This window comes from Typha angustifolia, chromosome 4 (genome assembly GCF_048772165.1).
Source record: "Typha angustifolia cultivar Huaian chromosome 4, ASM4877216v1, whole genome shotgun sequence".
NCBI lineage: Eukaryota > Viridiplantae > Streptophyta > Magnoliopsida > Poales > Typhaceae > Typha > Typha angustifolia.
In genome coordinates this window covers 3,086,126-3,112,704 of record NC_133242.1, presented here as the reverse complement: position 1 = coordinate 3,112,704, position 26,579 = coordinate 3,086,126, and the positions used below count along the sequence as shown (strand labels likewise).

The following is a 26,579-nucleotide window of genomic DNA, read 5'->3' as shown; positions in this document are numbered from 1 at the left end:
TTCAGAGATGAATGTATCTGGGAAGAAGAAAAAAGATAAGATGGAGCATGATGGATCAAACAAGACCTGCAGCCATATAATTCTTATTCATGGCTCAGGACATGGAGCCTGGTGTTGGTACAAGTTATCCACGTTGCTAACGTCGGCCGGCTACCGGGTCACGGTTCCCGACCTCGCCGCCTCCGGCATCGACGAGAGGCGGCTCGAAGAAGTGCCGACTTTCGCCGACTACAACGAGCCGCTGCTCGAAATTCTACGCTCTCTCCCGACCGGAGAGAGGGTCATGCTGGTAGGGCATAGCTACGGGGGGGTGTGCATCGCTCTGGCCGCCGAGATGTTCCCGGAGAAGGTTGCCGCCGCCGTCTTCTTGACGGCGTTCCTGCCGCACTGTACGGCTCCGCCGTCGTTTGTCGTTGATAAGGTAATATGTGATCTCCAGTATGCATGATGTCCATTTCGCTAGCTATCTATGTCATATTGCAAACACATATATCATCGTATCTATGAACTGACGGCTTATTCATGCATCAAGCTTTTTGAGGTTCCGATATCAGTATGGATGGATACTCAATTCAAAACCTACACGGCGGAGGAGAAACGTCCAGCTTCCATGCTACTTGGGCCTCAGTTCTTGGAATCGCGACTCTATCAGCTCTCCCCTCCTGAGGTATATATCTACTACTACTACTAACCAATTAACTACTTACTTCAATGTTGTACTAATATATAAATTTGGCAACTTATATACATCTATATGTCCATTAATTGCAGGATATCACATTGGCAAAAACCCTGATCAGGATTACGTCATTGTTTCTTGACGACCTGCGTAGCCGGCCCCCATTTACCGCCGATCGATACGGCTCGGTGGATAAGGTGTTCATAGTCTGCGAGCAAGATTTCGCAATACCGGAGCAGCACCAACGCTGGATGGTCGAAAACTACCCTGTGAAAGAGGTGAAGTCAATTGAAGCAGCAGATCATATGGCAATGATATCCAAACCGAAGGAGCTATGCCAGTGCCTCATGGAGATTACCAGTAAATATTCTTGAATTAAGAAGTTTATATGTATTTCATAGTGATAAATATAGAATAAGTCTTGGGGCCTCCTCAGAAGAGGTATTGAATTGTGACAGTAATGATGCTAGTTTTATCTCAATGACGAGAAGAAGAGAAATTTGAATAAAAGTTCGGAATACCACTTGGAAGAGGCACGTCTCAAAAGACCCACTGTAATTTCTCTCTATATATAGACCTAAGTGTCACATTTCACCCAACAGATTAACACAAAAAGAGAATTCTTACCTAATCTGTTCGTTTTTTTGTTTTCATGCTGGCAAACATTTTAACACGCAATTACAACGTCATACAAAATTAGTATTTCTTACGTGAAAAGAGAGGGATTAGTTGTTACGCTGCTCACTTGGACTTCAAGCACCTCCAACCGGCGCTCTAAAATGTCGAGTTTTTCATTTAGTGTTGCCATTTTACTCTTTATTGTAGCCTCGAATTGGAGGAGGAACTCAAAGAGGCGGCGGACGTTGAGGGGGATAAACTCGCGGCTCTCCCAGACGTTGACAGGGTTCGTGATCCCGCCGGCTCGAGCCATTCCAACTTCGTTCTCCTTCCTCGCTTCACCTCCCGACTCTAATCTCCAAAGGCTATAGCCTAGCAAAAGAAAGAGGAACCCTAATCTGTTTGTTTTTAGTAAGACTAGTCAAAGCTATGAACTTAACTTGTGAAACACTTGCAAAAAATTTTGAAAAGAAATCTCAATATTATTCTGTAAACAATGACTCGATGATTAAGTTTGACCAAAGAGTTATAGGATTCCTTATATAGACTAAAAGGGGCCCAACATCTTAATTTGACAAGAGGACAAATGTTTCATTGAGAGAAATTTTTTAGGTGAGCTCAATTTGACTTGATCTGAACATACTAGAACAAAGGGATGCAAATTCTAAATTTTAGAGAGAAAGATACGAGTCAAATAAAATTTTCTCAAAATATTAAAATAACTAATTTTAATATATATTTTTTAAAAAAAACACCTAGACTTACATATGTAGGGGTGAAAATGGGTTGGATTAACTCCGACTCAATCTGCTATTCGGTCCGACTCGGATCGGATTTAGATAAAAAATTTCTGTCCGATTCGGATACAAATAGAATTTTTTTTTTAAAATTCGGATACGGATATCGGATATCTGTTTACCCACATATATTTTTGAATAATTTACAGTTTTTAGTTTGTTTATTTAAATAGTGAATATTGATATTATTACTAATGATGTGTTATATATTATTTCTAGAGATTAATTTTTCTAATTTTATATGTATTTGACATATAAAAAATTTATTTTTTTGTGAAACTCTTAATATTTTTGTGTTAATTAGGTCTAAATAAAAAACTATAATTTATTTAAAATTTGATTAACCTTCGTTTAAGATAAAAATTATCCGTATCCATTTAATTAGGATATGGTTTTAAATTTTGTTATCCGTCTAATATCTGTATCCGAATACGCGGACTAAAAATATAGATCCGGATGTGGGTTGAATACTATCCGATCCGTTTTTACCCCTATACATATGTATCTAAACTCTAGCTAATAATTTCAACCTTTTGCTTAAGTAAATATACGGAATAAATATCAAAGAGTAAAACAAAGATGAACACTAAGATTTTTACATGAAAAAACTCAAACAAAAAAAAAATCACGAATCCAAACTCGAACCAAAATCAATTACTAAAGTTGTAACAGTTACAAGACTGACCTATAAAACAACTCGTCAATCCCGACAATTTTGTTTCACTCAGTTTTGCTCGCTTAAACCTACGATTCACTGCTTCTCGTGATTGATCTCCAAACTTAGTAGCCATTAAGATTGATCATTCGTTTAGATGACCCTTAAGACAAAAACTTGATGCGTTGAAGAAGAGATGAACCTTGTTGGTGGAAAAATATTGTAACTCCAAAAATATTCTTTTTAAAAGTAATTACCAACTCTTACTTAGGGTTAGGCATCCCAACCCTTATATAAGTTAACAAGATAAAATTAAATCTAAGTCAAAATAGACCTTATGGAAGTCCAAACTTATTATGTTATAAAGAGGAATTCAAATGCGCTGACTTATTTTTTCAAGCACGTTCGAATGCACAAATACATCTTTCTGTATATGTGAACGAAGCTAGCGAGCGTCCTTAATTGGCAGTTGCATCATTCCTTTTCATCAGCGATATTACGTTTTGAAGCTATGGCATATCTTTCAGTTGGTGCATCTGCCTGGCCTAGCTTTCTTTCTGTAAGTCAATTGTAGCTATCGCAGCCTTCCTTTGTGGCTTGACCAACCCGTCACGCGAGAACCAATCCGAGGAGCGGAGCAGCTGCTTTTATTCTTTCGTAATGGATGATCCTCGAAACCATGATCTGTTGATATAAGGCGTAATGAATGCACGCAAGTTGCATTCGAACGGCTAATGCACCACCTCTGTATGTGTGAACGTACTGTGAACATATGCAAGGTGCGTTCAAACGGTCAATACATCACCTCTGTATATAAAAACACTTTATCCTACGTTTGAACGGTCGTAACATGTTCTCTGTATATATGAACGACTAATCTCGCGTTCGAACGATTGTAACCCATTTTCCGTATATGCAAATGTTTAAGTTCGCGTTTAAACATGATCTGAGTGCATTTGAACGCAAAGCGAAACTTATCTCATCTAGATCTTGAAAATCTTCCGACCGAATAGTTTCAAAATTTATTTAAATGCTAATGTCCATGTATAAAATCACTTAGATTATTTGGTACATATTTGTTAACACTAAAAATCTAACAATATTAAAACAAAAAAAATTTGGTCAAAATTTTACTTGGGTTTTGATAGATAATTATGAACTAGACAAAAGAATTATGACCAATCCTCTTAAGAGGCTGACTATAATGAACCTAAAATATACAAAAGTAAACAAGTGAGAAGATAATAATCCAAAAAAATCTCTAGACGCAAAGATATGCCACCACACTAAAAAAAAATAAAAATAAAACAAAACAAAACAAAAAAACGAAACCAAAGGAAAAGCCAAAAAAAAAAAAAAAAAAAGAATTAAAGAGGCAGCAAAACAATGTAAGGTGGCTTCGAAGACTAAGGAGAACAAGCGAGGATGTGAGATATCAGATAGCCGATTTGATGGCTTAGGAATAGAGCTCAAGAGCTGAGTCTTTATTCTGCTGGTGAGCATTGCGGTAGCAAGGGATGAGAATGGTAGAGAAGACGATAGCGCTACTGGAGAGGAGGAAAAGGCAGGAGAGGATAAGAGAACAGGGAAATCGCTAACAACGTGGAAAACCTCAGAGATAGAGCAGATGGAAAACTTTGATAGGGTGTAAATTAAATAGATCATAATACTAAGAGAAGAAAGTTGCCAGACGGTTCACTCCAACATTACATATGCCCATTTGACAGCTTATGTCCTTGTTACCCAATAATTGTCCTTCCTTTGTCTCCGTTGATCTCCATCTCATTGATAATGTCAAAATAAGAAGTAAAAAGAAATACGATATATTAAATAGCATAATCTTCTGTATGCTGTTGAAGTGATAGTTTATTTATTATGGTTTAAATTAATTTTAATTTACTCTCATGTATTCTTTACTTATTAATCTCCAATATAAAAAAAAAGGTTTAATGACCCCTATAGAAATATAGCATGATTTGATGACAACACAATTAAGTTGGTCATTTGTATCGCAATTTCTGGACTATTATGAATTACAAGGAGATTAAAAAGTGCTTAAATTTAAAATACACCGACAAAAACTAAAATCATACCAAACCGGCGACATGATCTATCCAACGGTACTAAAATCTAGCTAGCCAATTAAGTTACAAACTCCGTATCAAATCTTAGCCATAATCTTATCTTAGCATTGAGCTGCTTATAAATACATTACTCCCATCTAAAAAAAGAGTTTGTATGTAATTGGAAACAAATAAGATGGAGCATGATGGATCAAACAAGACCTGCAACCACATAATTCTTGTTCATGGAGCATCTCATGGAGCCTGGTGTTGGTACAAGTTATCCACCCTGCTGACGTCGGCCGGCTACCGGGTCACGGTGCCCGACCTCGCCGCCGCCGGCATCGACGAGAGGCGGCTCGAAGAAGTGCCGACTTTCGCCGACTACAACGAGCCGCTGCTCGAAATTCTACGCTCTCTCCCGGCCGGAGAGAGGGTCATGCTGGTAGGGCATAGCTACGGGGGGGTGTGCATCGCTCTGGCCGCCGAGATGTTCCCGGAGAAGGTTGCCGCCGCCGTCTTCTTGACGGCGTTCCTGCCGGATTGTACGGCTCCGCCGTCGTTTGTCGTTGATAAGGTAATATGTGATCTCCAGTATGCATCATGTCCATTTCGCTAGCTATCTATGTCATATTGCAAACACATATATATCTTCGTATCTATGAACTAACGGCTTATTCATGCATCAAGCTTTTTGAGGTTCCGAGATCAGTATGGATGGATACTCAATTCAAAACCTACACGGCGGAGGATAAACGTCCAGCTTCCATGCTATTTGGCCCTCAGTTCTTGGAATTGCGACTCTATCAGCTCTCCCCACCTGAGGTACATATCTACTACTACTACTACTCAATTAACTATTTTGTACTAATATATATATATATATATATATATATGGCAACTTATATGCATCTATATGTCTATTAATTGCAGGATATCACATTGGCAAAAACCTTGATCAGGATTACGTCATTGTTTCTTGACGACCTGCGTAGCCGGCCGCCATTTACTGCCGATCGATATGGCTCGGTGGATAAGGTGTTCATAGTCTGCGAGCAAGATTTTGCCATACCGGGGCAGCATCAACGGTGGATGATCGAGAACTACCCTGTGAAAGAGGTAAAGTCAATTGAAGCAGCAGATCATATGGCAATGATATCCAAACCGAAGGAGCTATGCCAGTGTCTCATAGAGATTGCTAGTAAATATTCTTGAATTAAGAAGCTTATATGTATTTCATAGTGATAAATATAGAATAAGTCTTGGGGCCTCCTCAGAAGAGGTACTGAGTTGTGACAGTGATGCTAGTTTTATCTCAATGATGAGAAGAAGAGAAATTTGAATTAAAGTTCTGAATACCACTTGGAAGAGGCATGTCCCGAAAGACCCACTGTAATTTCTCTCTATATATAGATCTAAGTGTCACATTTCACCCAACAGATTAGCACAAAAAGAGAATTCTTACCTAATCGGTCTGTTTCTCTTTTTTTTCATGCTGGCAAACATTTTAACACGCGATTACAACATCATACAAAATTAGTATTTCTTACGTGAAAAGAGAGGGATTAGTTGTTACGCTGCTCACTTGGACTTCAAGCACCTCCAACCGGCGCTCTAAAATGTCGAGTTTTTCATTTAGCGTTGCCAGTTTACTCTTTATTGTAGCCTCGAATTGGAGGAGGAACTCAAAGGGGCGGCGGACATTGAGGGAGATGAACTCGCGGCTCTCCCAGTCTACTTAGACGGCGATCCCGACGTTGACAGGGTTCGTGATCCCGCCGGCTCGAGCCATTCCAACTTCGTTCTCCTTCCTCGCTTCACCTCCCGACTCTAATCTCCAAAGGCTATAGCCTAGCAAAAGAAAGAGGAACCCTAATCTGTTTGTTTTTAGTAAGACTAGTCAAAGCTATGAACTTAACTTGTGAAACACTTGCAAAAAATTTTGAAGAGAAATCTCAATATTATTCTGTAAACAATGATTCAATGATTAAGTTTGACCAAAGAGTTATAGGATTCCTTGTATAGACTAAAAGGGGCCCAACATCTTAATTTGACAAGAGGACAAATTTTTCATTGAGAGAATTTTTTTTACGTGAGCTCAATTTGACTAGATCTGAACATACTAGAATAAAGGGATGCAGATTCTAAATTTTAGAGAGAAAGATACGAGTCAAATAAAATTTTCTCAAAATATTAAAATAACTAATTTTAATATTTTTTTTAAAAAAAACTTAGTCATACATATGTTGGGGGAAAACGCGTCGAATTAACTCCGACCTGATCCGCTATCCGACCTAACTCGGATTGGATTCAGATAAAAAATTTATATCCAATAAGGATACGAATTCGGATTCAGATCGGATATAATTTTCAGATTCGGCTATATCTTCTTGAAGATCTTTAGATCGAATAGTTTCAAATTTTATATAAATACTAATGTACATGTATAAAATCACTAGATTATTTTGTACTTATTTGTTAACAATAAAGCCTAACATGGAAGTTGTCATGTATATAGATTCATATAAGTTGCCAAATATGTATATTAGTAAAACATTGAAGTAAGTAGTTAATTGATTAGTAGTAGTAGTAGTATTTTAGATATGTCCCTTAGGTTGGGAGAGCTGATAGAGTCGCGATTCCAAGAACTGAGGGCCAAATAGCATGGAGGTATGTAATTATATTCCTATGAAAGCTAAGTAAAAATATTTTTGTTGGAGGTATGTTATGTTTGGGTTCGTTATAACTTGGTTCGTTATGCTCAATCCATTATGCTAGTGGGTTGTAATGAGCTATGACATTCTAGCCTAAACTGACTTGACCCTACTGATTGATGGGCCGGGCTACAAATAAAGACTTATGCCCTATCAGCCCAAAAAGCCCGGACCAAATCTGGCCTACATTGAACCCGACCCAGACTTAGAAAGAGAGTGAAAAGAACCTCTTCTAGATGGGGAAGAAAAGAAGCCAACTCCGGCCTCTGCTACGGCCGCTGCGGGTTCCAAACAGGGGGCTTCAAGTTGGGTAAATTAGCTGACCGGAATTTTTCTTCGTGAGACCTTCCTACCACGTTCCTCTAATAAAGTGGTATTAGAGCTTCTAATCGATTATATATTGCTTCCACCGCCTCTAACAAGTAAAACGATAAGGACAAGTTACAGCTCTTATTTGTCATTATTGGTGCTTTCTTTAGTTGTGGATCGAGTTCAAATAAACTATATATATATGAGCTGAACATATCAAGAGAAGTATAAAAGTGACAACTTCACTCAAAATTCTCGGCTTCTAGGCAAAACCAGCATCATACGACCCCAAGAATTAATCAATTTATCACCATGAAATATATACATATATACTTCTTAATTCAAGAATATTTACTGGCAATGTCCATGAGACACTGGCATAGCTCCTTTGGTCCGCTGCTTCAATGAGGCACAGGGGCCCAGTCCAGTCCGGTCCGGCTCGAAAATCTGGCCCAAACATGATCCGGCCTGGTGATCGATTCTAAATGTAGTACACGGAACTCGGCAAGAATATCCTCAATTTTCTTTTTCTTAACCAGCATCCAATCAGAAACAAAAACCAGAACGTGCACCAGAAACACAGACTCAATACTCTAAAATATAACCTCAGGCTCAGGTGCTTGCCTAAATAATTCAGTAGATACTGCAAAACAAAGATCATAATAATATAAAACAATGAAACATTTTACTCGACCAAATAGAGTCCACTATGATTCGTTTCATTTCCTTTGTTTCGTGACATGCAGAGAATGTCACCAAACAAAGTACCTTATTTCCGCTTCTATCATCTTTCTCTAAGAACCAAAATAAGAACCACCACTTGGTCTCCTCTCAACTCCTCATGCCTCCACCACATCCCCACCATCCGAAGAAGCCAACACCATCTCCGGCTGCGGCATCTCCTCCGCAGCCCCGATCGTCCCATCCAATGCATTCGGCCTCCCAAGTGCCCTAAGAGCCAAATGCGCCGCCTTCTGCCCGGAAATCATCATCGCCCCAAACGTCGGCCCCTGCAATCAAAGCAAGCTTCAATCGATTAAAACAAGCAAGACTTATCGAAACCCAAATCGAATCTCCCCAAAAGATCCAAACTTCACCATCCTCGGAGCTCCATCTATCTCAGCAACCTCCATTCCGGTGACAATCATACCGGGAACGATCTCCCTGGTGAGGCGAACAATGGCGTCCTCAGCCGTGTTCATATCGAGAGCCTTCATCCCGGGGACCGAATCGATCATTCCGATATCCTTGAGCCTTTTAACTCCCGTAGCACCGAAGGGACCATCGTGGCCACAAGAGCTGACGACCACCTTGGCCTCCATAACATTGGGATCCATGCAAGACTGGGTGTCGTGGTTCATGGACACGAGAGCCCAATTGGTGACAACTCCGGCCACACGGTTGTTCTTCACGATGAGGTCCTCGGCGGCGACGGCATTGAATAGCTTAACGTTGGGGCGGGCAAGGAGGCGGCTCATGATAGTGGAGGTGAACAAAGCCGCGTGCTTTATGACGACGTAGTTGTCCTGGTCAGACAGATCGCAGATACAATAATAAGTAGCAAAATCACAAAAAAATTATAAAGAACACTACAAGTTCCGGCAAAACTCACCTGGTCATCGTAGGGAACGCCGATCTCGTCGAGGAAGAGGTGAGCTGGCTTGCGGACTACCATGGAGGAGAATAGCTGGCCGCCCAGCCACGCGCCACCCCCAGGGGACACGGATTGCTCTACAATAGCGATGTTAATGGAAGGGTCCTTCGAGAGCTCGTAGGCGCACGAGAGCCCGGCCGAACCGGCGCCGACGACGACGACGTCGGTGTCGGCGTAGGTGATCATGTCGGTCATGTAGCGTCGGGTCATCTCGCGGGCGACAATGGATTCTTTGATGGGCTCGAACCGGATCGCATTGAGATCGTATTTGGGAGGGGAAACCGATGACTGAATCGAGAGATTGGAGGGGTTCTGGCATGGAAGGAGGAGGAGAAGAGGTGTTTGTCGAAATGGTTGGGGTTGGAGATGAGAGAGGTAGTGATCATGGCTGCCATCTCTCGGAGTTGGATATCTAGGGGCTGAGTGAGGGAATGGGATGACGACGAGGTATAAGAAGGAAGTGGAAAAAATTCTTGGAGGATGGGACACGTGTACGATGGATAGGGAATGAGAGGTGGCGAAGGACTGTTTCTTTTATTGCTATTTTTTATTTTCTTTTTGAATCTTATTGATTGATATCTGTAAAAATTGGAGGATATTTTAGATAACTATCAAAAATATTTAACAGCCTAATGCTATGAATAAAAAACAAAAATACTTTCTAAAAGATAACAATATTTTGACGAATTAGAATTTCTTTTTTTTTTTCTCTCTCTCTCTCTCTCTAAATATCAAATAACTACTCACTTGATTTATACTTGATAATTTATAATAAAAATTTAATGGGATAAGCTTGCAAGTGTCAAGATCTCCTCTCTTCTAGCTTGGATAAGCTTTCACAGAGCGACGTGGCACTGTGGCAGACCATTATCGAGTACGTGATCTTCGCGAGCTTGTTGCATGCCCAGGAAAGCTATTCGTTTGGGTTACCATGGTTAGCTCTAAGCGACCCCAATGATCGTCTTCTTCACTCGGGAAGATTAACTCGATCGGCTTTTAGTTTGCCGCTTCTGCCTTTATAATAGTCCTGTCTTGCCAATCATGGCATTCTTGGGTTTGTAATTGGAGGAATGCGTATTTGCCAAGCTTGTTCTGCCAAGGCTTCAAAATCCTTAAGATCTTGCAACGTACCTGCTGACTAAGATCACCCTGATCCAGTCCGATGCAATGTAGAGAAAGACCTGCAGGAACTCGTAAGAGCGCAATCTCTACTACTACAACAACAAAGGCGACGAGAGCATCATAGACGTCTTTGATTATGGACAAGTATTTGCTCTTCATGGGACTGCTCCAAATGATTTTTTATTTTTATCCTTCTAGTTTGCGATGCTTTGCATTCTTATCAAGAAAAATAACTTTTATCCTATAAAGAGATATCCAGTTACCTGCATACACAAAAATATGTTACATTCTTAAGCCTTAGCCCTGTCATAGTAAATGTTAAGGTGGCGCCGTGACGTTTAATTAGAATATAATATCCATGGATTTATTAATTATTTGTAGCCAAATACTATCTAAATTTAGTCTATGAGAAATTTTAATGGTGTTACCATATTATCGTTAGGCTGAAATTCAAATTATCTTTCTGAATATTCATTTGTATGATCAGTTAAGAGTTGAGAGAGTTCTAATCTATGTGAAGCATAAAATAAAATAGATTTTCGTAAAAAAATACTTTTAAATTAGTTGATGTAAAGCAATTGGTTGGACACACACATTAACAACTTAAACGTATGTATGTATGTATGTATGTATGTATGTATGTATGTATGTATGTATGTATGCATGTATGTATATATGTATGCATGTATGTATATATGTATGCATGTATAGTACTCAGATGGCAAGGAATGAAATAGAAGAAGTATTTCCCTTTTTCCATCAAGGCGTTACATCCCATCAACAATCCTTAACAAAGAAGGTCACAAAGTCCTCAAAGAAGGTGAGCCAATTAGGGTTACCAACTGAGGTGAAGAAGAGGTAGAGGATGGAGCCCTCAAGCACACCGTACTCCGCGAGGGTACACTGTTCATCCCTCATCAGACGGCCATTGCTGAGCATCAGAACCAGCCTCTGCTCCTGGAGCGTCTCCTTGCTAGCGATCTCCTTCTTCAGCATCCCAACCGTCGCCTTCTCCTCCACATCGACATGGAAGAACTTCCCTGTGAGTATCTCCACTCCCAACCTCATCTCGGTGTATAAGAATATCACCGTATGCGATTCTCTTTTTTATTGTGATTCTGGGTTTAATTAGTTACCATACGAATAAAGGAAGAATTGAAACGTGGCAGGGATTGGTAAGCAGGTGTCCGTTGGATTAGGAAAAGGGGAAGAAGCACGAGATTTTGGCTTCCAATTATAACGGGTCAAATACCAGAAAGTCATAACGATAACGAGTACGACGATACGAGATAGAGGAGCTGAGTTGCTAATTAATGTAGTTTTAATTGGAAAGAATTTTAGGTGGATTTAGGTATGATTGAAAATTTGAAGGTAAGGTTAAGGTCCGATCCATTTGGAAGGGTTTGGCCTCTCTTTTTCTATTGTAATCCTTCTTTTCCATAAACTAAAACCGCTGTGCGTCTCTTCTTCGAGAATATGACACTAACGGTCCGTTTGAATGAAGAGAAGAAGAGAGAAGAAGAGAAGAAATTAACTTTCTCTCGTCTGATTTGGATGTAATGGAAATGAAAAGAATTGAAAGAAAAAGAGAGTTTACTACTGTTTAGTTTAAAGAGAAAAAAAAGAAGACAACAATAATATGCTTACCATCATAACATTCATCTAATATTAAATTATTAAAATAAATCAAAACAAGATGATTTTTATTTAGGTGCCTTAAAAAATAAGTCATGGAAGAATAAGCAATTATGTGCAAATTAAACAGAACAAGGACACAAGATTTTTTGAGATTATGATATCTTAATTTATTAATTTGATCATAATCTTATTAGATATGTTGTGACTTATGCTTATCCTTTCTTTCTTAAATTTATTGATAGAGTCCTAAAATATCAAATAAATAGAAAATAATAAAAAGGAGTGTTTTTTTTTCCTCTTTTCTATCTCAGATGTCTTAATTTATAGATGTGGAGCAAGGTAGTAGAGTGGTGGGGTGTCAAAACTTGACCTAATAACCTAACAAAGTAACCCAAATTTTATATGAGTTCAAGTTTTGTATAATTAGATTCAAGTTGTAAATATGTCACATGTCTAACTCGATTATTAAAGAGGTCACAATGTTTATTACCTTAACCCATTTATAACCCGTCAATCCACTTGTGACATATTAACTAATTTATGACTCGACTAACTGATTTGTAATATGAAAATTTTATTTTATAACATGAGTAAATTTGAATAACTTACGAACTTCATAACTCATATAACGCATTTAATAAATATGTTATATTTGTATTTAGTAATTTTGACCTATTTAATAAATTGATTTTGTTTGCATATGTATTATTATAATATTATTCAAATCAAACCGACTCGAATCTAGCTAAACCGACTCGCTACCCCTAGGCGGCAGGAAAGGAGATGGCGGGGCATAATGATGGTAAATCAATTTAAGAGATGGTAAGAAGAGAGGTGCTGCATGATCGAATCCCTCAAGGCAAAATATTAGCCAAACTAGAATGATAAGAGGTTGAGACAAACCACAATAAACCTAATGAGTCTTTCCTCTAGAACAAGGGTTAAGAAGAATAAGTAATAGGAAAGAAAAAGAAGAAATACCTACGAAGAAGAAAGAGTCATTAGGGCTAAGAGAGGGGAAGAAAATCTAGCCGACAGCAAGGGTTAAGCTCTAAGAGAGTGATAAAGTATCCTGCGGCTAACCCTAAGTAGGTCGGCCACTAATCCAAATGTAGATTTCGTTAAAAAGGTTAATAGAACTCCTATAGTTTTAAGAGATAATACCATTGACTTCATTTTTTTAATTATTAAATGTCTAAGCCAGGAGACTATCAACTCTTTAATTATTATTACGATGATTAGATAGTGTATCAACCCTTCGTAAAAAAAAATCCACGTCATTTCATATAGTCGCCAACATCATCCAAAGAACTTGTCAAACTCAAACGTTCACGGAAAAAGTATCTCACAATAAACTATGGAAGGAGCAAATTCGGTCAACTTGGGTTGCACATTTTTTAGTTTCAAGCTAGGCTGGATTCTACTTTTCTGCTTAGGATGGTAGAATTGCCTCTTAAGTCAAGTCTGAAGTCAAGCTTAAATACAATTCCTAGTTTCAAATTGATTGAATACATATACATATGCATATTCTTTTTTAGTTTTAGCTTCACTAGTTGCCTGCAGCTCTACGAAAACAATCCAACCACCTTATATGTATATATATCACATGTCGTATAGGTAAGTAACATTGCTTATAAAATAGAATTATCTATCAAATCATTTTGGTTAGACTTTTGATTTGCCTTAATATAAAAAGTGCCCGTATAATATAGAAAAAAATGGGAACTTTCACATAGTTATTAATTGCCATTGAAAACTATACAAATGTCATAATCACTGCATTCTTTAAAAGACTGTTATTGCCATTGAATCATTAAGGTCTTTTAAAAATATTATTCTGTTAGTGAAATTTAATTAACTGTAGTTAAAACTAATCTGATATCATAAAGGGACTATTTTATTCTCGAATAAATTGTTTGAAATGGTTCATGGTTTAATAGTTTCAATGATAAGTACAATATTTTAAAGAAGAATTAAAAAAAAAAAGTTGCAGTTTATATATATATATATAACCTTCTAGGGTGGGTGAGTTCAGAATCGCAAGCTAGCAAATTAACATGGAGATTCACAAAAATGGCGACAATGGCGTTCGTGCGCTTCTCGGTATGTTCGACTCCCCAGAATTCAGATTAATACGTGTAAAAGTCCTTGTGAGCCTCAGCGTCGGCCTCTTTCTTCTTGTGCTCATCCTCGGCGAACTCCGTCGGAGATCGAGCAACAGTATCATCAGATACATGGCCTGGGGGTCTTACAAACTGTCCTTACCATTGACAACCTACATCATAGGACAGATGCGATCCTCTACCTTCAAAAACGATTTATATTCTCCATTGTGGGGAATCTGCTTGTTCCTTGTTTTTGACATTGCAGATTCCTTCTCGGCCTACAGCCTCGACGACAACGAGAATTGGAAGTCGCACGCGGTCCAGCGAATCCTCAAATCCGCTTGGATTTGGTACTTGATCGGGACATATATGCGGGCCAACAGCGGTTCCGATAAACTGTACGATGATTTGCTGTCGATTTTAAATACCGTCTGCTTAGTGAGGTGCTATTCGCGAGTAATATACTTGGTAAAAGGAAACTCTAGTTTCCTACAGCGCGACACCAAATGGCTCGCGGACTACATGAGCTACGAGCATGAGTTGAGTACCGAGGGTGAGGTCAATCCTAGAGACATGAGAGGCTACCGTTACGTGATCTACGCTCCAGCAATGACGAGTTTAACGGAAATTCTCCCAGTTGAATGTCCGCAATACCGGACACGCCTTGATAAAGACGACGAGCGTGTCATAACTGTGGATAAGATCTGGCGGGCCAACGATAGACTGTTTGACCCTGCTGCCGGAGATCCAAACGGGCTATTGAAGGACATATGCCTCTCGATGGCCTTGTCTAATCTACTCAGCCGGAGATTATGTGGGTATCCCTTGGCTGAGTCGCGCCATCCAAAGACGCGTGCCTTCGTCTTCGAGGGGCTGCTCTCGGAGGACGATGACGAGAGAGCATTCAGGGTGATCGAGGTAGAGCTATCTTTCCTTTATGATCGCTTCTACACCAGATATCCTCTTATCCTCCAAAATGTATATAAAGTTTTAGGTGAATTTGGTGTTGGGTTTGAAGCCATCTTGATTCTCATGACACACTTCGGTTTTACGATCTCGTTATCTCTGAGTTACTTTGTCATTCGGCTCGGGTTGATGAACTTGGATGCCCTTGTCATATGTGTTCTTGTACTGGTCGTTTTATTGCTGGAGTATGTCCAGCTCTTCTTCTGCCTAGCTTCGGATTGGTACAAGGTGATGTTGATTTGCCAGTACGTTATTCTTCTGGAGCGTCGCTCTAGCGTAGGCTCTGAGATATTAATGAAGCCCTTGGGCCTGATTAGGCTTTCTAGCTTCCTCAAAAAGATTGCGCTTTCTAGATATTGGGTGGGTAAGCTTGGCCAGTACTCCTTTCTTGATAGTTTCGATTACGGACCACGGAATGTGACGCACTATGCGACAGTACTAGGTCTGGTCGACAAGACCATGAGAGGGAAAAAGCAAGAGAATTCCGTCGAGTTGCCAACTGAGGTGAAGAAAGCCATCATTAGTTCCCTCAGATCTAGCGGAGGTCGGCTGACGAATGGGATAAGATCCTTGCAAGACAACGGAGTAAGCGAAGAACTCTTATGGGCATGCAGGCTTCACACGGACACACACTCCATCTTGGTCTGGCACATCGCCACCACTCTGTGTGACAACATACCACCAGCACAAGATTCACCAGAATCAGACCAGGAGCTGAGAAGAGATAAAATCGTAGCTACCAGCTTATCCAGATACTGTGCTTACTTGGTAGTTTTCGCCCCACATTTATTACCAGGTCATAGTAATGACACAGAGTTAATATTTGATGAAGTGGTGCGTGAAGCGTGTCGACTTCTTGATCGGACAGAAACGATGGCCCAGAGGCGTCAAAGGATGCAGAGCATCGCAATGGATACCTCGGAGCCAAACCGTATTGTTGTAATGGGTGCAAGACTTGGGAGACAACTAATGGAGATACAAGATCATCAGCTAAGATGGAAGGTGTTGGCAGAGTTCTGGGCGGAAATGATGCTGTATGTTGCACCATCAGATAATGCGAAAGCCCATATCGAGACTACAACTAGAGGTGGCGAATTCATAACACATCTATGGGCTTTGCTCACTCATGCAGGCATATTGGAACGCGAGCCTCAGAGGCATGCTCTGTGAAGTCCTCTGTTTTCATTTGTATCCTTGTGTGCTGTTTCTACTTTATTGAAAGCCCACTCATGCAGCCATATTTTGACGTTCAAATGTGTGTGAAGTCCTTTGTTTCATTTTGTTTCCTTGCATGTTATCTTGTACTTTATTCATCCATGTACGCCAAAAATCATCCATCTTCTACATCGACCCCCTGTTCTGGTGTTCGTTTAAAATGTTCTTAATTTAAGATTTTTTTTTTTTTTTTGGTTTATGTATTCCTCAGTGGTATTCAGAATTAGATTTCTTTTGTTCCAACATGCTTAAGACGACTTCATAAAGTGTTTCACTTTTAACTTTGAAACCTCCCATGATCCCATCTTTGAAATTTTTGTTCCTTTTCTTTGTACCTCGGTATCGCGATAGAGGGAAGTACCCGAAAATCCGATCCGTTTTGGCCCGTTTCCTGACACCCCAACTTGATATGTTAGTACAAACCCGTTAACCCGTTAACCCCGACCTGGCTCCGAATTCTAATAGATCCTTTTATTATGGTGGAGTATGGTTTAGAAAAGATTTAGCTACTGTAGTGTAGGTGTGCAGCCTAGCTCGTAATTTTTTAAGAATATTTTAATAATATATATATATATATAACATAATTAATATCAAGGAAGGGTCGGATTAACAGTAGAATAGTGAAAATATAGGGTAGTATTTGAAAATTTCCATAACACGAATAAGAGTAAAGTGAAAGGTGTAAATTATAAAACTCCTCAAAAGAATATCAACAAAGTCCTGATCCCTACCTCGAGCTCATGTATTTGGATTTCGTTCCCGATATTTCTGGACCCAAAGGTATTTAAAAAGAAAAAGAAAAAGAAATGAAACAGAGATGTTAGGCTCCAAATTCCCATCCATCCCTGCTTTCTTTCCCACCATCGTCACCAAACCCCACCCACGTTTCCGACTACTCTCCTGCCTTCCCCATGAGAATCCGAACTCGAACCCGGATCCGAACCCAACCCACAGACCCGAACCGGACCCACCGGTCCGAATTCGATCCAGCCGGTCGAGCTCACAGCTGAGCCGGTGGTCCAGGGCCCGAGCCCTCCGGTCCGGTCGCCGGCTCGAGTGGCCGGCCCTCCGCAAGAAGGCCGCGACGTCGCCGGCCACAGTTCCTCCCTCATCTTCTTCTTTACTGGAAGATATCCAAACGTCCGTTTCCGACGGGGAGGATGACGGCGACGGCGGATATGACGGCGATGTGATGGCGGCGGCGGGGAAGCCAATCTACATGGTCTCGGACGGCACGGGGTGGACGGCGGAGCACTCCGTCAACGCGGCGTTGGGGCAGTTCGAGTACTGCCTCGTCGACCGGGTTTGCCCCGTGAACACCCACCTCTTCTCCGGGGTAAGTCCGTCTTTCCCGAGAATTGTCGAATCCTAGAATGGTTTTTTGGTTTGTTCGTCTATTTTTTACACTAATCTTTAGCCAAAATCCAATTCGTCATTGACAATTGACACAGTTTGGAATCGAAGGAAAAAAAAGGGCTTTGGTTGTCGTTTGATTTGGTATCTGCAAGAAGGGCTTTGGTTGGTTCGTTGCTTTCTGCTAATCTTTACCCAAAAACTAGTCTCTTAATATGTTCGTACGGACTTGATGATTTCTAGGTGAGCTAATAATGAAGTGTTTGAAGTAATCTGCTGATTTGGGTCTGAAGGGGGTATCATGATATCATCAAGATTATGTGCACATGACCATTTTGATAATTATTACTGGAGAAACAAGCTCATTATTCTTCTTAAAGATTTCTCTTGTTGGGTTTCTCTGTAAGTTGTAGAACATAAGAGCATTTACAAACTTGGAGACTGCAGTGGAAGCTGAAAATTGTTATTGAATTGCCTATTCTAATCGGCTAGAGTGCCTACGCATATGAAATCATATTACTGAGATTTTTCTTACAGTTGAGAAAACTAAATAGAGATCCAGCAGATTTAGATATCTGATCCTTATTGTGGACGATTTGGATTGTTCAAATGATTGGTTTTGGATAATATAAATTAATTTCATTGCTTTCCTCAGGGATCCTTCTTTTGTCGGTTTCATTGGTATTTTCATAGGACTACAATAGTAGAGTGAAGAGCACTACAAATGGCATAAACTGAAGTTGGGAGAACTACAAAAGGAATCTATAACTGCTTCTTTGTTAAACTACAGCTGTTGGGGCCTACTCTAAGTAAAAAGTAATAAGCCATCTCAGCCAAAATCCTTATCTATAATCAGGATAGTGAAGATATCAAAATGGTGAGGACCAGAGTGATTCAGTATAGTTTTCTGTTGGAAAATGATGAATTTGGATTAGTCTAAATAATAATTTGGATAACTCAATATGTCATAGACAACCTTAAGTAGATTAGTCTAAACAAACTTTTGACAATAATGTTTTGGCAATCACTGACTGATGGTCTTAGTTGTTCAATGTAATTCCTGACTTCTTGTTTAGAGAAGAAGAGTTTAGTTCATCATATTCAGAAGACTGTAAAAGTAAGGCACTATTGTTTCGTCAAGTTGTTGCTGCTTAATCTAGCTTTCTTGTCTGTGTAAGCCTTGACAGCATGATTCATCCATAATACTTGAAAGGGAATATAGTTTATAACAGTCAACAAGGTTCTGAAACAAGACTTAGTGGGCTGTCAATCATCTGCAAATAGAACTTCACTTGTAACATGTGATTGTTTCCTATTCCTTTCTCTCTTATATTTTTTCACTTTTGGCATTGTTGATCATCTGTGTCACATATTTTCATGTCGCAAATTTGTTTGAATTGTTTCTCTTGTTCAAACATCATACTGACAAGTACCATGGGATCATCATAATCCACTTCTTCAGATAACATCTTGGGAGCTTTACAGCTTTAGGGTATTATATCAAGCATACTGCTCAAGCTATATTAACATAAACACATTCATTCCAATCTCTTTTCTGCAGTTTAACAGAGTTATATTGGAGAAAGAAACAAAAACTCTTTTGGTGTGCCATTTACTCCTATAAACATGATTAGACACCTAGTAGGCTGTACTGCAACTTCAGTATTTGGCTTTCATATTTCGAATATGCATCTTATTCAGCAAAATGCAAATCAATCCAAACAAAGTTATCTAATTTCATCTGGGAGTAAATAAGTGAACAAGTTAATATTGATTAGCTCTTTCTAAATGTATATATGAGTGATGGCTTCCTCCTAATTCATCATTAAGATGAACCTCAGAGGAAAAGCCCTCACTCATAGATCCCTTTGTTAGTTATATCTTCTTGATTATCTGCAGGATGAGCTTTACTGATACTGGAGCCAGTTTTAATCTTTGATAAGAAGAGAGGATAATTACTGTTTGCATGTTGTTGCTACAACATTCTAAATTCACATTAATTATCTGCAAGACATTAAAATTGTTATTATATACTACAACCTGTAGGTCAGTCACCATGTTGATATAATCTGTATTGTGGTGCATTTTTTTGAAAAAATCTTTGAGTATGGCTCTATAATTTGCTACTTAACTTTATTTTTGCCATCTTATTCATATATAATCATAGTTTACTGTAGAGGATGGTCAAGACTCAGAATCTTCACAGTATTATGATTTTTCTTTATATCTGTTTTTCTGTTTTATTATGAATAGTGTGAGTGGTCGTTTGTCAGTATCAGCTTACATCTGATAATTTTCTGTGACCAATCTTCAGGTTGAAGATACGGATAGGCTATTAGAGATAATTAAGCAAGCTGCAAAAGAAGGTGCACTTCTTCTCTACACCCTTGCTGATCCTTCCATGGCTGAGTCTGCTAAGCAGGCTTGTCAGATCTGGAGTGTCCCATCCGCCGACATTCTACGACCCACGACCGAAGCCATTGCTGCTCATCTTGGTGTTGCTCCTTCTGGGATCCCCCGAGGTGGCAGAAAGGCTCCACTTACTGATGAGTACTTCCGACGCATTGAAGCTATTGATTTCACCATAAAACAGGATGATGGGGCTCAGCCTCGTAACCTTCATCATGCCAACATTGTCCTCGTTGGTGTTTCACGCACTGGGAAGACACCCTTATCCATATATCTTGCTCAGAAGGGATACAAAGTTGCAAACGTGCCCATTGTGATGGGTGTGGAATTGCCGAAGACCCTTTTTGAAATCAATCAGGAGAAGGTGTTTGGATTGACAATAAATCCATTGGTTCTGCAGACTATAAGGAGGGCAAGGGCCAAAAGTCTAGGGTTCCATGATGAGATGAGGAGCAACTATGCAGAGATGGATTATGTGAAGGATGAGTTGGAGCATGCAAATCAAATTTTTGCGCAGAATCCTGTTTGGCCAGTGATCGGTAAGTGATATCAATAATTTAATCAAATGTCTTTTGGTTTTTTCTATTTCATCGTTGTGAAGATTGTTGTTGTACTATGCAGAGGTCACTGGAAAAGCTATAGAAGAAACTGCAGCTGTGGTGGTTCGGATATACTACGACAGAAAGCAGAAATTCTCCATGCCACGCATTTCTCGACGATACTAGAATCATCGATCTGTAGGTCCTGTATGCTATGTATTCTTCTTCATGGACAACACAAAGAAACTGAGTCACAACTGACTGAACTTGGATCACATTGGAACAAGCACTACTCTTATGTATCACAGACTTACTATCATAGATAAACCCTTAATTTCTCATCTTGTATATCACATGGGAGTAAACTATTTCGTCTTTTTTGTAAACAGTGCTGTAATGAGGTTACTGTGGTGTATGATATATTGGCTCATTAGAACGTAAAAAAGAATTACAGAGGCTATACTCTGTGGGATCTCATATTGTAATATAAATAAGCTAGAATCCTTTCTTCCCTATCGTTGTATTGTCCTTTTCTTCCTTATATTTAACAGGTGCGATCTTTTCTTCTCTTTCTTTATGTTTTATGGGTGGATATTACTTGGATTTGATATATAACTTTCAGCATGATGGCTTTCTGAACCATGTTATTAGTTTGGATAAATTATAAATTATTCTCATGTGGTTATGACTAAAATTAAACTATTATCCAAATTTAACAGAAAAAAGTAAGAGTTTGAATTTTTCTGATTCATTTGACTTTTTTATTTCATTATATATACTAGTCATATTTCAATCTTTGAAAATGATATTCTTCATCTTATATTTCCTCTTGAGATTATAAGCCTCACATCCTAGTTAGCATATACTATTATACTGTCCTTCAAATAATATTATCTTAAAAATAGAGATAGAAGATCCATAGTTACTCAATCAATGAAATAATTAATATAATAGAAGAATTATAGCAATTAGATGGTTCCTTTAATAGCCATTCAACTTTTCATATTAGTTTAGACCAGGTACCAAAGTGATATAAATCAAAGTTTATAAAGTTAATTTAATTTTGAGAAATTTTTTTTATTATTTTTTATTATCATTCACATCCTACTATGTAGATACTTTCATACTTATTATTCAAATTCTGTGTTTTGATTAAAATACCTCAAAAATAGTTTGCAATTTAGTTTTCTTATAATAAATTTGTTAGGTTATGTTAAAAATAAATACAGAATTAAATCTTAAAAGACAATGAGAGGTATTATAGATATTATATTATTAAAATTTTAAAAATAACAAAATATTTTCTATTTCGTTAGCTGATTTTAGGATAAAACTATATCAAGGCGTGAACGATGATAAGAACGAAATGCACGGTGTTTTTGATAAATTTTTCTTTAATTTTAGATTAATCATGAGGGTTAATTTTTAGTTTACCTTATTAATTTTGCAGTTATAATTCTCCTCTGTGGTTCATGTTAGACTACGCGCTCAACGTCGGCTGTATCAGTTCATGCCGACATGCATGTATTAAGGTCAGCATATATATACTTACAATATTCATCTTCTGCTCATGTCTGACCTCAATCTTCTTGTCTACTAGTAATGCAATACTTTACTTGTGTCAATATGCAAAATAAGCCAAGTAGTTCAAGTCAATCTGGAGACCCAGAATACTAAGTTTCAATTTTGACCCACACTTGTAATTGCTTGAAAAAGTCATCAATTAAAGTGTGAAAGGCATCTAGATCGGATGAGTTCAATGAGCTGTATTCACAAATTTAGTGTCCATATCCATGTAAAATATTGATGTTGGTGGCCTTCCTATATGGGTATAATTCCAAGCTCTTGACCTTAAATCCAACAGTCTAACATGATCAAAGCATTGACTTTGTAATTCATAATTTTGAATGGCACAATTAAGTAATGAGATAACTCTAATGATTCCCTTAATTCGGTGCGTTAATCCAGCCTTAATTGCCAACGGGATAGAACTTAATTGGTTAAAGTGGCTCATATTATATGATAGTATTTGAGTTCGAATCCTAACTGTATCAGTATTTAGCGATTTAGGAATCATATATATACGTTATGGAGTTAAATTGAATTATTAGTAGAACAAAGTTATGGGGATGTTTATTTAACCCACATAACATACTAAGTTTTACAGGCTCATTGGATGATTAATTAACCCATAAGCATCTAAAAAGCCAGTGACTAAGTAGCACAATATGCTCATAAAATACCTCCAACAAGACAATGATGCAGGCTAAAAGACCAAATCAATTATTCTAAAATATTTGGCGTTGATGTATGTAACGAATTAATTTTGTATATTCACATACAAGTGGCATTATAACAACCGAGCAACTTGTTGGTCATTAATACTTAATAGTCCATTTAGTTTATATATATTCCGAGTCCTTGCACAGTTACTTTATCTATTTATTATTTATTTATACAATGGATTTCCTTATTATATTGAAGTGCTTAGAAACTTCCAGACTAAATACTTGTTAAGCATTAAGAAATGTTACAGAAAAGAGGCATGATGCCAATCTAAAGGAGTAAATTAAATCCAATTCAAATTCAAAAATAAAGATTCCCACTCGCATATGTCTCTAATCTCAACTTCGAGATGTGATCCATCTCGATCTCGTGTGGCAGCCACATTAGTGTTCAAACATTAATTAAGATAAACCCCCATATGATGCCCACTATTATATAGTGACACATTTCTATTTTCCCTAAAATAATATTATGCATTTGAGGCATGTCCCTTTGGATAAGATCATGAATCTTACCTTAGATAACCTTTATATATGTGAGCATATTCTATTCGTTCTGTGAATATTAATGTGATTTGCACTATTTTTAACCAAAATTATTGCCAATCCGACCAGACCTATCCATTAGATATGAAAACCAAGATTAGTCAGTTTACTTTTCTGACATATATTCATATTATTGTTAAAGTAAAGATGTTATATATAGTGCTTGAAGAGTAGTCTAATTAGGAAATCTATTTTCTTAAGAACTACTATTCTCGAATAGACAACTAATAAATGAAGTTCTTATCAAGCTACAAGACAAGGTATTAGGAGGCATCATATTGATGCTAATTATTTTGACATAGCAATAACGAAAACATGGCCAAAACCAACTACTTTTAGCTTGAGGTTCATGTATAAAAGTAGTCCATTAGGCATGAGATTATGGTCAAGTCATCAATTTGAAACACGCATAGGATAACTATGAGACTTTCCATGAGCCTCTTGCCTCAACTTGCACTTGCTCTCTTCCTCCTCCTCCTCACCTCAGCTCATGTCCATGGCTATGGCTTGGAGGTTGGATACTACAAGAGGTCGTGCCCCGCCGCCGAAGCCATCGTTCGCGAGACGGTCTTCGGTTACTTCTCCCAAGATCCAACTGTTACTGCTCCACTGCTAAGGCTACACTTCCATGATTGCTTCGTTAGGGTAATGTATATCTTCCTGTATATTGTTCATAATATATGATCTATAAGAAGAACTGTTTGTATACATAATTTTTCTTCGCAAGATAGGGGTGCGATGGATCGGTGCTGATCAACTCTACGAAGGGCAATAAGGCGGAGAAGGATGCGAAACCGAACCACAGCCTTGATGGTTTCTTCGTCATCGACGCAGCCAAGGCGGCGTTGGAGAAGAAATGCCCTGGAGTAGTCTCATGTGCAGATGTTGTAGCCTTAGTGGCGAGAGATGCTGTGTCCTTGGTCAGCTAATTAAGACGATTAGCCATCGTTAGCAGCAGTAGTTATGAATGAGTTGATTAATGTTTATATGCTTCTTGTTCTTGTTCAGGCCACTGCAGTTGTGAGGAACGGGGGATGGACGAAGGATGGCAACCTCTACGAAGTCGAGACGGGAAGGCGAGACGGGCGAGTGTCGCACGCCGCCGAGGCGGTGGACAACCTGCCGTCGCCGTTCTTCGGAATCTTTCAGCTGAAGACTTCGTTTGCTTCAAAAGGTCTAGATATGAAGGACTTGGCAGTTCTGTCAGGTACTGTAACCTGGTCTCTTCTATTTATTTTTTAATTTAAGAGAATAAAGTGAAGAAAGCCAGAACGAGTAATTCAGAGAACTTCTGCATCTTGTCTTATTTACTAAATTCATTGAATAGGTTCAAAAATTGTCATTTAATCGATTTAATTAAATTAACTACGATTAAAACTGAATCTAGATTTTGAAATGGTTTGAAGACTATCTTAACGTTTCCTAGAGCATATTAATGTCATAGCATAACAATCTTTTTTTTCTATATAAATAAAATAAAATAAGTAGCACATATTTAATACCTTAAGCTACTTGGCAGGAACATTTATACATATATCTTTTAAAGAAATAATCGTAATGTATTTATAATAATTCCAATGGCTATTCTGATACTACCTCCTAAAATGGATGAAGAATTAACTAAAGCCATGAGTCCAATTCTATCTCAGGTGCTCATGCAATCGGCAACTCCCACTGCAACTCCTTCGCGAGGCGTCTCTACAACTTCACCGGCAAAGGCGACATGGACCCAAGCTTGGATCCGGCCTACGCCGCCAAGCTAAAGCAACAATGCAAGCCCGGAGATCTCACCACCATACTCGAGATGGTGCCTGGGAGCTCGACGACGTTCGACACGACGTACTACCAGCTCGTCGCCGAGCGGCGAGGGCTGTTCCACTCCGACGAGGCCCTGCTCAGGAACAAGGAGACGAGGGACTACGTCTATTCCCATATCAATTCTGAGACTAGTTTCTTCAAGGACTTTGGGGTGTCGATGGTGAGGATGGGGAGGGCTGGGGTCTTAACTGGATATCAGGGGGAGATTAGGAAGAACTGTGCTTTGGTTAATTGATTGATTTAAAGATTTAGTAGTCATCCGAGTGATCTCTGTAAGCTGAGTGAGTTATTGTTTTCTGTATGAAATAAGGTGTTATATTTGATTTATTTCTAATAAAGTGTGGCTTGGATTAATGACACCCGTTTTATTTTGATTTTTAATTTTATTTGTATGATTTTAAACATTCTCTAACATAAACGGTATCACAACCGGAATATTTTGTTATGGATAAAAGTGGAGGTATCAACCGATCGACTATTCTCAATTCAAAAAAATTTAGTTTGCTATAGTTTTTTAAATTATTTATCAAACTAGTACTGACTGTTATTGTTATTATATAAGGGCTTCTTAGTTATGTAAATTATTGTTTCAGAAAAGGATTTAATAAATCACTTCCAGAGGTTTATAGCAATATATATTAATAAGAGACATGAAAGAGTTGTTCTTGTTAGAAATGAGCTATTTTTCTCGCCTTATTATGAAATAAGATGAGAAAGAGAGTAACTTTTTGACTAATTTTTTTATAAAGTTATTGAAAGGAAACACAAATAAAAGAAATGGCAAGATGTTAGACTTACTCTATTATAAGAAAAAATGCATGCTAAATGAAAGAATACGTCAAAAGACTAATGGTATCCGATTATAAAGTAATAGAAATTGCTGATTAAGAGAGTGATTTTATGAATCATTTCCTCTAAGAGCGATATACTTAGAGAAACTAAATGACTATTTACTTGGGAAAAGTTGTAAGAGTTTGGTAAATAGTTTGTCATAGAGTATATATATATAGTAGAAGAGAATATATTTTAAGAGTCAAAAATATAAAATTCATCTTGTCTAAAATATCCTTGTTTTCTATTTTACCTCCCAATTT

The 26,579-nt window shown here is 38.4% G+C and overlaps 7 protein-coding genes across 7 annotated transcripts; 5 read left to right on the top strand and 2 right to left on the bottom strand.

The window, feature by feature from the left end:
• The first annotated feature begins 15 nt into the window (after positions 1 to 15).
• LOC140759369 (salicylic acid-binding protein 2-like) lies at positions 16 to 1,265 on the top strand. Its single transcript, XM_073095912.1, has 3 exons — positions 16 to 421; positions 533 to 667; positions 772 to 1,265. The coding sequence occupies exons 1-3, from the start codon at positions 41 to 43 to the stop codon at positions 1,051 to 1,053; spliced, it is 798 nt and encodes a 265-aa protein (XP_072952013.1). The 5' UTR covers positions 16 to 40; the 3' UTR covers positions 1,054 to 1,265.
• Positions 1,266 to 1,273: 8 nt separating this feature from the next.
• Positions 1,274 to 1,631, bottom strand: LOC140759370 (protein BRICK 1-like). The gene has a single exon (XM_073095914.1). It carries the CDS (start codon positions 1,608 to 1,610, stop codon positions 1,386 to 1,388), a length of 225 nt encoding a protein of 74 aa, XP_072952015.1. The 5' UTR covers positions 1,611 to 1,631; the 3' UTR covers positions 1,274 to 1,385.
• Positions 1,632 to 4,932: 3,301 nt separating this feature from the next.
• LOC140759226 (salicylic acid-binding protein 2-like) lies at positions 4,933 to 6,341 on the top strand. Its single transcript, XM_073095727.1, has 3 exons — positions 4,933 to 5,389; positions 5,503 to 5,637; positions 5,746 to 6,341. Exons 1-3 carry the CDS (start codon positions 5,009 to 5,011, stop codon positions 6,025 to 6,027), a joined length of 798 nt encoding a protein of 265 aa, XP_072951828.1. The 5' UTR covers positions 4,933 to 5,008; the 3' UTR covers positions 6,028 to 6,341.
• Positions 6,342 to 8,124: 1,783 nt separating this feature from the next.
• Positions 8,125 to 9,818, bottom strand: LOC140759457 (thiamine thiazole synthase 2, chloroplastic). Its single transcript, XM_073096024.1, has 3 exons — positions 9,448 to 9,818; positions 8,933 to 9,361; positions 8,125 to 8,845 (listed from the first exon to the last, which is right to left on the bottom strand). Exons 1-3 carry the CDS (start codon positions 9,697 to 9,699, stop codon positions 8,675 to 8,677), a joined length of 852 nt encoding a protein of 283 aa, XP_072952125.1. The 5' UTR covers positions 9,700 to 9,818; the 3' UTR covers positions 8,125 to 8,674.
• Positions 9,819 to 14,323: 4,505 nt separating this feature from the next.
• On the top strand, positions 14,324 to 16,666 carry LOC140759495 (uncharacterized). The gene has a single exon (XM_073096076.1). The coding sequence runs from the start codon at positions 14,355 to 14,357 to the stop codon at positions 16,488 to 16,490; it is 2,136 nt and encodes a 711-aa protein (XP_072952177.1). The 5' UTR covers positions 14,324 to 14,354; the 3' UTR covers positions 16,491 to 16,666.
• A 649-nt stretch (positions 16,667 to 17,315) lies between these two features.
• On the top strand, positions 17,316 to 21,349 carry LOC140759676 (probable pyruvate, phosphate dikinase regulatory protein, chloroplastic). Its single transcript, XM_073096304.1, has 3 exons — positions 17,316 to 17,871; positions 20,203 to 20,836; positions 20,919 to 21,349. The coding sequence occupies exons 1-3, from the start codon at positions 17,353 to 17,355 to the stop codon at positions 21,020 to 21,022; spliced, it is 1,257 nt and encodes a 418-aa protein (XP_072952405.1). The 5' UTR covers positions 17,316 to 17,352; the 3' UTR covers positions 21,023 to 21,349.
• A 2,687-nt stretch (positions 21,350 to 24,036) lies between these two features.
• On the top strand, positions 24,037 to 25,844 carry LOC140759373 (peroxidase 56-like). The gene is made up of 4 exons (XM_073095918.1): positions 24,037 to 24,312; positions 24,399 to 24,587; positions 24,676 to 24,874; positions 25,317 to 25,844. The coding sequence occupies exons 1-4, from the start codon at positions 24,088 to 24,090 to the stop codon at positions 25,718 to 25,720; spliced, it is 1,017 nt and encodes a 338-aa protein (XP_072952019.1). The 5' UTR covers positions 24,037 to 24,087; the 3' UTR covers positions 25,721 to 25,844.
• Positions 25,845 to 26,579: the final 735 nt, after the last annotated feature.

Bases quoted from the DNA above. Each gene is read 5' to 3' on its own strand.
- LOC140759370 (XM_073095914.1), bottom strand. From the start codon at position 1,610: ATGGCTCGAGCCGGCGGGATCACGAACCCTGTCAACGTCTGGGAGAGC.
- LOC140759226 (XM_073095727.1), top strand. From the start codon at position 5,009: ATGGAGCATGATGGATCAAACAAGACCTGCAACCACATAATTCTTGTT. The intron at 5,390-5,502 runs GTAATATGTGAT...TCATGCATCAAG, and splicing joins CGTCGTTTGTCGTTGATAAG to CTTTTTGAGGTTCCGAGATC. The intron at 5,638-5,745 runs GTACATATCTAC...TATTAATTGCAG, and splicing joins ATCAGCTCTCCCCACCTGAG to GATATCACATTGGCAAAAAC.
- LOC140759676 (XM_073096304.1), top strand. From the start codon at position 17,353: ATGTTAGGCTCCAAATTCCCATCCATCCCTGCTTTCTTTCCCACCATC. The intron at 17,872-20,202 runs GTAAGTCCGTCT...ACCAATCTTCAG, and splicing joins ACACCCACCTCTTCTCCGGG to GTTGAAGATACGGATAGGCT. The intron at 20,837-20,918 runs GTAAGTGATATC...TGTACTATGCAG, and splicing joins TCCTGTTTGGCCAGTGATCG to AGGTCACTGGAAAAGCTATA.
- LOC140759495 (XM_073096076.1), top strand. From the start codon at position 14,355: ATGTTCGACTCCCCAGAATTCAGATTAATACGTGTAAAAGTCCTTGTG.
- LOC140759373 (XM_073095918.1), top strand. From the start codon at position 24,088: ATGAGACTTTCCATGAGCCTCTTGCCTCAACTTGCACTTGCTCTCTTC. The intron at 24,588-24,675 runs GTCAGCTAATTA...GTTCTTGTTCAG, and splicing joins CGAGAGATGCTGTGTCCTTG to GCCACTGCAGTTGTGAGGAA. The intron at 24,875-25,316 runs GTACTGTAACCT...ATTCTATCTCAG, and splicing joins GGACTTGGCAGTTCTGTCAG to GTGCTCATGCAATCGGCAAC.
- LOC140759369 (XM_073095912.1), top strand. From the start codon at position 41: ATGGAGCATGATGGATCAAACAAGACCTGCAGCCATATAATTCTTATT. The intron at 422-532 runs GTAATATGTGAT...TCATGCATCAAG, and splicing joins CGTCGTTTGTCGTTGATAAG to CTTTTTGAGGTTCCGATATC. The intron at 668-771 runs GTATATATCTAC...CATTAATTGCAG, and splicing joins ATCAGCTCTCCCCTCCTGAG to GATATCACATTGGCAAAAAC.
- LOC140759457 (XM_073096024.1), bottom strand. From the start codon at position 9,699: ATGACCCGACGCTACATGACCGACATGATCACCTACGCCGACACCGAC. The intron at 9,362-9,447 runs GTGAGTTTTGCC...CTGTCTGACCAG, and splicing joins GCGTTCCCTACGATGACCAG to GACAACTACGTCGTCATAAA. The intron at 8,846-8,932 runs GTGAAGTTTGGA...CTTTGATTGCAG, and splicing joins TAGATGGAGCTCCGAGGATG to GGGCCGACGTTTGGGGCGAT.